This window comes from Mobula birostris, chromosome 11, assembly GCF_030028105.1.
Source record: "Mobula birostris isolate sMobBir1 chromosome 11, sMobBir1.hap1, whole genome shotgun sequence".
In the NCBI taxonomy this organism is placed as follows: domain Eukaryota; kingdom Metazoa; phylum Chordata; class Chondrichthyes; order Myliobatiformes; family Myliobatidae; genus Mobula; species Mobula birostris.
In genome coordinates, this window is record NC_092380.1 from 32935650 (window position 1) to 32945558 (window position 9909).

Sequence of the window (9909 nt, forward strand, 5' to 3'; positions counted from 1 at the left end):
TTGAAAGCATCGCTTTACAGAATTATTTTACATGTGCCCGAGAGTTTTGCACAGTACTATAGGACTGATTAGCTTCTTCTTCAGAAGCAGTAAACTTTGCTCAGACTCTGTCAGAGTGTTAAGTAGTTGATCACCCTGTTCAACCATTCATTGAGATTATTATAGATTTTTGCCCTTCTCCACCTACCAACGTCTAGAACATGTAGGAATTAGCAAAAGGATGTCCCCATCTGGCTCCACTGTCCTACAAGATCATGCCTGATTTTCTGTCATTAAATACCTCAATTCACATCTTATCGAGAAATCTATCCATTTCTCTTTTAAATGAACTCAATGAGTGAGTCTGCTCAGAGACCCAGGCTAGAGAATTACTAAGATTCACCAGCCTCTATTGAAGATAATTCTCCTCCTCAGTCCTTTATGCAAGTGACCAGACCTGCAGATAAAAACTTCCACCTGTCCTCTCCCAGCTTCCGACATCATTCCCACTCCCCTCCTCATCCGTCACCTTGCAGATTCTGACATCATTCCCACTCGCCCCCTCACCTGAACCCACCTGTCCTCTCCCAGCTTCCGACATCATTCCCACTCCCCTTCCCACCTGAACCCACCTGTCCTCTCCCAGCTGCCGACATCATTCCCACTCCCCTCCTCACCCGTCACCTTGCAGATTCTGACATCATTCCCACTCCCCCCCCTCACCTGAACCCACCTGTCCTCTCCCAGCTTCTGACATTATTCCCACTCCCCTCCTCACCCGTCACCTTGCAGATTCTGACATCATTCCCACTCCCCCCTCACCTGAACCCACCTGTCACCTCCCAGCTTCCGACATCATTCCCACTCCCCTTCCCACCTGAACCCACCTGTCCTCTCCCAGCTGCTGACATCATTCCCACTCCCCTCCTCACCCGTCACCTTGCAGATTCTGACATCATTCCCACTCCCCCGCTCACCTGAACCCACCTGTCACCTCCCAGCTGCCGACATCATTCCCACTCCCCTCCTCACCCGTCACCTTGCAGATTCTGACATCATTCCCACTCCCCCCTCACCTGAACCCACCTGTCCTCTCCCAGCTGCTGACATCATTCCCACTCCCCTCCTCACCCGTCACCTTGCAGATTCTGACATCATTCCCACTCCCCCCCTCACCTGGACTTACCTGTCCCCTCCCAGCTTCCGACATCATTCCTACTCACCTGGATCCACCTATCACTTGGCAGCTCTTGCTCCATCCCCACCCCAGCATTTTATATTTTCTATCCCCCACTTCCTTTCCAGTCCAGATGAAGGGTCTCAACCTAAAATATCGATTGTTGATTGTCCATCCACAGATGCTGCCTGACCCACTGAGTGTCTCCAACTTCATGTGCGTGGCTCCAGATTTCCAGTAACTGCAGTCTCTGGTGTCAGCGTACAATACTCGAAGGGCGGTCTTGTAACATTACATCTCAACTCTAGTTATCAATGTCTTCAATTCTTAATTGCACAGATTGTCTGCCATATAGCATATATTATAACAATCAACACTCTTCAAAACTATCCGCTCAGTTCCCCAGTGTTTTAAAAAGCAGTGAAGAATGATTCAAATGTGTGCTAAACCTTTTCAGATTAACCTATGTTACAACTTATTCTCGGCCCTCTTCCTTATTAACTGAGCAATTTAATTCTTTGGGTGACAGGTCAAGATACATCTCTACCAAAGGAGCTATAAGGCGCCTTCCCTCCACTTGCCTGCAGGTCACCCTGGGCAAGGTGTAGCACCTTTTTAACACCCCCCCCCCCCAACCAGGGTCATGTGAAGCCATGGGAACAGGTGGTGGATGGTCGTATGAGCAGTCAGTGCATATCACAAGTTCTGGTTATGCAACCACAGACAGCAGGCAGATAATCTCTGAGGAGTATTGAAAATGGCTGGGGTCACCCATTCTTGTAAAGACACTGTCCAGAAGAAGGCAATGGCAAACTAATTCTGTAGAAAAATTTCAAAGAACAATCATGGTCATGGAACGACCATGATCGCCCAAGTCATATGACATGGCACATAACAAACACACAAATTTAATTCTGTTGTTGAAGTGTGTAATTTCTTCAACTCTTTATTTTTGAAGTTCTTTTTGGGATCTGGGCATTGATTGCCCATCCCTATCTGCCACTTTCCAAAGAGATCAGAGGAGAATGACCAGACTGGTCGAAGGTGACAGTAACTTAAATAACTGCACATTACAGCAGTGGTGTGGAGAAGATCATCTCCAAATGCACAACGTGTTGAACATTGAAGTGGATGGGCCACAGCAGCAGGAGACCATGAACATACACTCAGTGGCCACTTTATAAGTTCCCTCCTGTACTAAATAAAAATGGCCACTGAGTGAACGTTGTGAAATTTCTTGTTTTGTGGCAGCAGTACAGTGCAAGACATAAAATATACTATAAATTACAATAAGAAATACATAGAAAAATGAAAGAAGTAGAGCAAGAAAAAGCCGAATTAGTGAGGTAGTGTACGTGGGTTCAGAAGTCTGATGGCAGGAGGGAGGAAGCTGTTGCTGGACTGTTAGTGTGTGTATTCGGGTCCCTGATGCAGTTATATGAAGAGGGCATTCTCACCTCAATGTCCACGAGGCTGACTGCTCACTGGGGGCCTTGTGTTACTCTGCCTTTCTCACCCCGACCAGGTGTGGTTCTCGAACCGCCGTGCCAAGTGGAGAAGGGAAGAGAAGCTCCGGAACCAGCGCCGGCAGGCATGCAGCGGCCCGAGCCACGTCCCCATCAACAGCAGCTTCTCGCCATCGCTGTACCAGCCAGTCCCACAGCCCACCACCTCAGGTGATTAGACCAGCTCAAGCTCTAGGCCTGCTGAGCGTGCTCCTCTGAGCTGGAGGCCTGCCTTTGCAATGGGAGCGAGTAAAGGGAGGGGGTGATCATGACAGCAGCATTCTGCTGTTTATAGCTGCTTTTACGCTCCGCCGGATTCATTCTCCTTTTGGATGAGATGTTCTTGCCAAGGACCCAACCTGCTCTCAAAATGCAGTCCAGATGAATGGACTCGACTCCAAACCATTGCTTGTCCATTTCCCTCCATAAGTGAGGTGTGACCTGCTGAGCTCTTCCAGCAGATTAAAGATGAAAGATTAGCTTAATTTGTCACATCTACATCGAGCTATACAGTGAAATGTATTGTTTATGTCAAATCAAATAGCAAGGATAGTGCAGACCAGCCCGTATTTGTCATTCCTCTTCCGAACCCACAGGGTCATGGGGACAACGTACAAACTACCCACAGTCAGCGGAGGGAATTGAACAGCGGACAGGCTGTAAAGCGTTGTTCTGGCCGCGAGTAGCTTGGTTTGAGATCTAGATTCCAGCATCTGCAGCCTCTTGTGTGTCCTGTCTGGTAGGCAAAGAAAATCGCAGGGCCATTTTGAAGAGGAGTAGATGGCCTCTCACCTGTATCTATCTCTCAGATACCAACTAAAAACCAACCATTTCTGGAACTTTCTGTGCATGAACAAGCCAGTGTGGATCCTATCTTGCAGGAGTAACCACATCATTAGCTAAACAGTGCTTATGGCGTTGTGGAAGGTCTTCCCTCTCTTGAGTGCATTGAATATTTATACTAATGTTATTTTCTTCACCCCCTCCCTGACCCCAGGTCCAATGATGAGCAGGAATGAAGCCTCTTTGACAAACAGTTACAGCGGGCTTCCCCCAATGCCATCCTTTGCCATGGCAAACAATCTCCCCCTCCAGGTAAGAATTACGTTTGCACATGGAAGGGTGCCAACTGAGCTTGCTTGGCAGCTCGTCAGGATAGATGGAAGTCTATGGTCCACGTGGACACTTTGTATAGTTGGGTCTGTGCCTCAGTGCTCCAATCAATGTTCTTACTGTTGGACATGGAATTGGGAACGGGATCAAATCAGGATCACATATTACATATATCTTGTTTTGTGACAGCAGCACAGTGTAAGATGTAAAAAGGTTCAAAGGCTCATTTTATTGTTGAATTATACAACTCTGAAACTCTTCAATTCTCCGGGTAGCTATGAACCAAGTTAGAAAAGAAAAGAAAGGCCGCTCGATCATCAGCCCCACCTCCCCACAAAAAAGAAAGATGCTATAAGTTACAAAAATAATAAATAGTGGAAAGGATGAAGAATGAGGAAATGTTCATAGACCATTCAGAAATCTGATGGTGGAGGAGGAGAAGTTGTTCCTAAATCATTCAGTGTGGGTCTTCCGGCTCCTCTACCTCTTCCCAGAGGGTGGTAACAAGAAGAGGGCATGATGCCGTGAAGATGTCCTCGACGGTGGAGAGGGTTGTGGCCAGGAGGCAGCTGGCTGGGTCCACTACCCTCTTACGATCCTGTGCCTTGGACCAGACGGTGATGCAACCAGCCAAAATGCTCTCCACCGGACATCTGTAGAAATTTGCCAAAGTCTTTGGTGACAGACCAGACCTCCTCAAACTCCTAACGAACTAAAGTTGCTGACATGCCTTCTTCATGATTACCTCAATCAAAGCAAGCTGATGTATATCTGGGACACGTCATACAGATAACGATCCATTGGGACTTCTCACGATGCCCAACATTACTAAAGGTGTGATATTCAATGAATTATCCTGTTTTGTGTCACAATTTGCACACGTACATGATTCAGCTGTCCCTGCACTGGCTAGTGACATGCCATTGGATATTTTGACAATGTGACTGTGTCCGAGACACGGATCAAGATATTGTCTGTGTTTAATGATGAGAGATGTGTAAAGTAGCCAAGGTCTGACCATACCACTGGTAAACGATGGACTTGTCCATCTCATAAACTCAAGAGATGCAGGAAATCCACAGTAACACACAAAAAATGCTGGAGAGGTCAGCAAGTCAGGCACTGATGAAAGGCCTTGGCCTGAAATGTTGACTGTTTATCCATTGCCATAGATGATGGCTGACCTGCTGAGATTCTCCAGCAATTTGTAAATGTTATCCACTGCTATGTGTAAACTCTTCACTCACATGACAGAAGGTAGGTGACACTGTTGAAGAAATGGCACAAAGGACGACCGTGACCATACACTGGTTTGCTGCTGGCCAGATGATAAATTCCTGCTAACGCGAGAATGGAGGTTTGGAGAGAAGGGTGGGGGGGGGGTCATTGTTCAGAGGACCACCAAGCCCATAATTGACTTGAGAGTGTGACTCTCCCTCAGTACCGACAGTTTGAGATCCCTCAGTACTGACAGTGTGAGATCCCTCAGTACCGACAGTTTGAGATCCCTCAGTACTGACAGTGTAACTCTCCCTCAGTACTGAGAGTCTGAGATCCCTCAGTACTGACAGAGTGACTCTCCCTCAATACTGACTGTGTGATACTCCCTCAGTTGGAAATTCAAAAGTTCAAAGTAAAATTGATTATCAGAGTACATACATGTCACCACCTACAAGCCTGAGATTCTTTTTCTGTGGGCATCCTTACCAAGTCTATAGAACAGTGACTGTAAATATGATCTGTAAACTATAAACAAACTGTGCAAATGTAGTTAATAAATAAATAGCAATAAATAATTATCATGAAATAACAATATAACAGAGCCCTTAAATGGTTGTAGTTATTTCCTTTTGTTCAAGAGCCTGATGGTTGAGGGGTAGGAACTGTTCTTGAACCAGCTGGTGTGAGTCTTGAGACTCCTGTACCTTCTTCCTGATGGCAGCAGTGAGAAAAGTGCACAGCCCGGTCCCAACCGTATTCCTGCTGTTTATCTCTGTTCCAGTCCCTTCAGTTTTTCCACAAAGGCAACTGTGTTACTTGTTCCAAACATCTAGCATAGTTTCGGATCTGTGATGTCTGCACTTGAAAGTGAATATTTCTCTCTTTGTTTTCTTTCAGCAGCCTGTCCAGCCGGTTCCGAGTCAAACCTCGTCATATTCCTGCCTAATTCCAGCCAGCCCTTCAGTCACGGTGCGGAGCTATGACACTTACACGCCACCCCACATGCAGCCACACCTGAACTCCCAGCCCCTGGCTACTACAGGCGCCACCTCCACAGGTGAGTGCCAAAAGCAGTCGATGCCGTAAGTGGCATGGATATGATGCAGGCTTCAGCAGGACACCATCTTTAGTGCGAGTTATGAACCCGTGCTGATAATATGGCTGTCGTTTCTGTGTTTATGTTACGAGCATTTGTATGCTATTCTGCCTTGGAAGGCATTGCACGTGACCTTGTTCACACTAACAACCTCAGACTTCTGAACCAATGTCAGTAATCCTACACGTGTCCTCGTGTAGCTAATGCAGGCTGTTGTCAAGCTGATGGATTCACGTGAGTCGAATCGCAAAGTTTTGGGTGTGAATTCTATCTGCTCTGGAGTACACAAGCTGATCTCCATTCCACAGTCATAGAATCAGGGATTAATACAGCATAGAAACAGGCCTTTTGGCCCAACTTGTCCATGCCAGCCTAGGTATTCCACTAAGGTGTCCCACTTGTCTGCATTTGGCCCCGATCCCTCTAAACCTTTCCTAATGTACCTGCCTCTACCACGTCCTCTGGCAACTCATTCCCTACAGTGTACGTGAAGAAGTTGTCCATCAGCTCTCTAGAAATTTTACCCACTCTCCTTCAACCTGTTCCCGCTAGATTTTGATTCCTATTCCCTGTTGGGAAAAAGATTATGTTATCAACTCCACAGTTTCTCCCCTTGGTATCCACGCTTCAAGAAAGGAAGCATCGGACTGCCAAACCTCTCCTATAACTCAGACCTTTGAGCACTGATGGCATTCTTGTAAAGACAAGAGATTCTGTAGATGCTGGAAGCCTTCAGCAACGTACACAAAATGCTAGAGAAACTCAGTGAGCCAAACAGCATCCATGGAGAGAAATAACCCATTGATGTTTCAGGTGGAGACATTCTCGTAGATCTTCTTTATATTCTTTTCATCTTAATAACCAAGACGGTGTGCGGTGCTCTAGCTGCAGCCTCACCAATGTCTAAGAGGTAGATATGATGTTAATCTACTCAGCCTCACGTCCGACAAAGAACAGGGAATTCACTCGTCTCCTGATTAACGGATATTTCTCAACCGTTATCACTCGAAACAGATTATCTGATACTGTTTGTGGGATCTCACTATGTAAATACGGCTGCAAGACTATAGTCAATGGGAAGTTTATTCATTGGTCCCTGTGCCCATATCGTCACCAGTGAGCTGGATGTGGGACAGGGACAGAGTCTAGGAAAAGTGTCCTGCCGAAGGGTTTCGGCCCGAAACATCGACTGTACTCTTTTCCTAGATGCTGCTTGGACTGCTGAGTTCCTCCAGCATTTTGTGCGTGTTGCTAGTGTATAGAGTCTGTTTCAATAATGTATGGCACCGGAGAGTCTCAGGGTTGATGAAAGTAGTGCACGGCAGCAATCTGAAAATCTATTTGTGGAATGAACTGCAGAGTCTGTTTGAAATCATTGATTACAGAAAAGAATCCCAAGCCGGAAAAACACGGGCGCAGAGTTGACAAGTTTTGTTAGATTAGGACTACTAAAACAAAAACTTCACACTTTCTTAATAGCTTCTTCCCCCAGGCTGTTTATCTGATCAACCATTCTAGAAAGTCCCACCCTCCTCTATCTGTTTGTATTAATCCTGTCACTGCAAAGCACTGTAAACAGTTTAAATCACTTTACAATACTGTTTACATTGTAAATACATGCTGATATTTATGTATTGATGCTCATTTTATTCCATATCTGTCAATTAGCCTCTATCTTTATTGTTTATAATTGTTGAATGTTGTTTTAGATGCATGTCATGCCCAGCAAGTTCCCCGTGTAAGTAAATGAACATGGCAAATGAGTTGGTCCTTGATCCTTGACTTACAGACAACACAACCAGAGGATGAAATGACAGAAATGTCTCCAAATTACAGCAAGATTATTTCTCCAGCAAAATACAGTCAGTGGAGAATGGAACATAATCAAGTCCAGATCCACTCAGGACCTCCTCGCCCCCACCCACCGATGGCTTGTAACACAGAAGATGTGGAAGATGATTGTTGGACAAAATTGGGCTGTAGTCTTGGTTTTCTGCATTGTCTTATTGGAATGGTGTTGAACACCAGATCCTGGGTAACTGAGAGACCCCAAAATTGGAGCAAGCAGATTTTTGAAAGGAATTTCCAATATCAAAGCATTGAGAGGACTCAATACATACGGTGTAATGATGAATGAACTAATTCAGAGTAATCACTGATTAATCTGGATTAGTTTCTTCGTTAATACAATGATTCCTTCATTAATTGGCAGGGTGGAGGTACGTCTCTACCGAAGGAAGTGTTAAGACACTCTTTCCCTCCGCTAGCCTGCAGGTCACCCTTGGGCGGGGTGTAGCAGCTGTTTAGCCCCATGACCAGGATCATGTGAAGCTATGGGAGCAGGTGGTGGATGGTCGTATGAGCAACAAGTCTTGGTTATGTGACCACTGACGCCAGGCAGACTATCTCTGAAGAGTATTGATAATGGCTGGAGTCACCTGTCTTGTAATGACACTGTCCAGAAGAAGGCAATGGCAAACCACTTCTGTAGAAGAGTTTGCCGAAAACAATCATGATCAAAGACCATAATCATCGACATCGCATGGCACGGCATAGAACAATGATGATGAATTAAACTTAGAGAATGATGAAGATACATTATTTTCAAACAGTAATTCAAGGGCATTCCACGAAAGATGATTAACATGAGACATTAACTCTGTTTCTCTCTTCATTGGCCTGTTGAGTATTCCCAGAACTTTCTTTTTCATGTGTCATGACTCTCCAGGCTGTGTTAGTTTTATTTCATATATTTTGTGTTTTCACACAGGGCTCATCTCCCCTGGAATGTCGGTGCCAGTTCAGGTTCCCGGAGGTGACCAAGAGATGGCTCAGTATTGGCCCCGGCTGCAGTAAGGAGGGGTGGAGGGAGAGCGATGAGTCACAAAGACAAAGTTGAGTTCTCCCCAGATTCTGCCGTCAGTGGCTCAGAGGTGTCAGTGCAATATGAATCCACCCAGCTGAGTAAAGTGGAACTCCTTTGGCGTAACCAGGACTGACAGGCTGTTAATGTACAGGACCGTGCTAAAGTCTCAGGCACATATATATAGTTTGGGTGCCTATTAAGACTTTTGCATAGTACTGTATTTGTCAACATGGAACGGAGATCGAGTAAATCTGGCAGGAGCAAAAGATGTTGGGAATGGTGAGGGTGGAGCACTGCAGGAGGGCTGTGGGACAGGTGGCAGAGAAGGAGTGCCAAGGGGCGGGGGTGTGACGTGGGTGCAGGCAAGGTCATTCGATTCCAAGCTATTGGTTTATTGATCATTACTGAATGTCTCTCTGATGCCACCTGCTTGCTCCCCTCTCCCTTCCCCTTTTTCCAACTATAATTCCTCTCTCCCTGCCCTCTTCCCACTCTCAGTCCACAATAGAGACCCATATCAGAATCAGGTTTATCATCACTCACATATGTCATGAAATTTGTTTTTTATTAAAGCAACAGTGCAGTGCAATACATAAAATTACTACAGTACTGTGCAAAAGTCTTAGGCACCCTGACTATATATATATATGTGCATGTCTATAGCACATATGGACAAAGCACTATGAGAGCCTTTTCGGGGTTAATCATCAAGTACAAGAAGCATCCATTGAAATTACTCCCCCAGCATGAGGTCAGGCTTAAGCTTGATGGCCTGCCAAGTCTGGACAAGGTCAAAGCCGTTATTTCTAAGCTGAATTGCCGTAAAGACCCAGGCGTTGATGGGATCCCAGTGGGAGTGTACAAAATGGGTGGAGACATTCTCCTGAGCAAACTCACAAACCTGATCACACTCTGTTGGGAGTAAAGATTCAGTCCCAAATGACTTATGCAA

General features: G+C 45.7%; 1 protein-coding gene across 1 annotated transcript in view; it reads left to right on the forward strand.

The window, feature by feature from the left end:
• The window catches only part of LOC140205471 (paired box protein Pax-6-like), a 29120-nt gene extending 20173 nt beyond the window's left edge, over positions 1-8947 (forward strand). Inside the window, exons 5-8 of the mRNA XM_072273079.1 lie at positions 2682-2832; positions 3659-3756; positions 5896-6052; positions 8862-8947. Of these exons, the coding sequence (XP_072129180.1) occupies positions 2682-2832; positions 3659-3756; positions 5896-6052; positions 8862-8947 (492 nt within the window). The remainder of the gene's footprint in view (positions 1-2681; positions 2833-3658; positions 3757-5895; positions 6053-8861) is intronic.
• Positions 8948-9909: the final 962 nt, after the last annotated feature.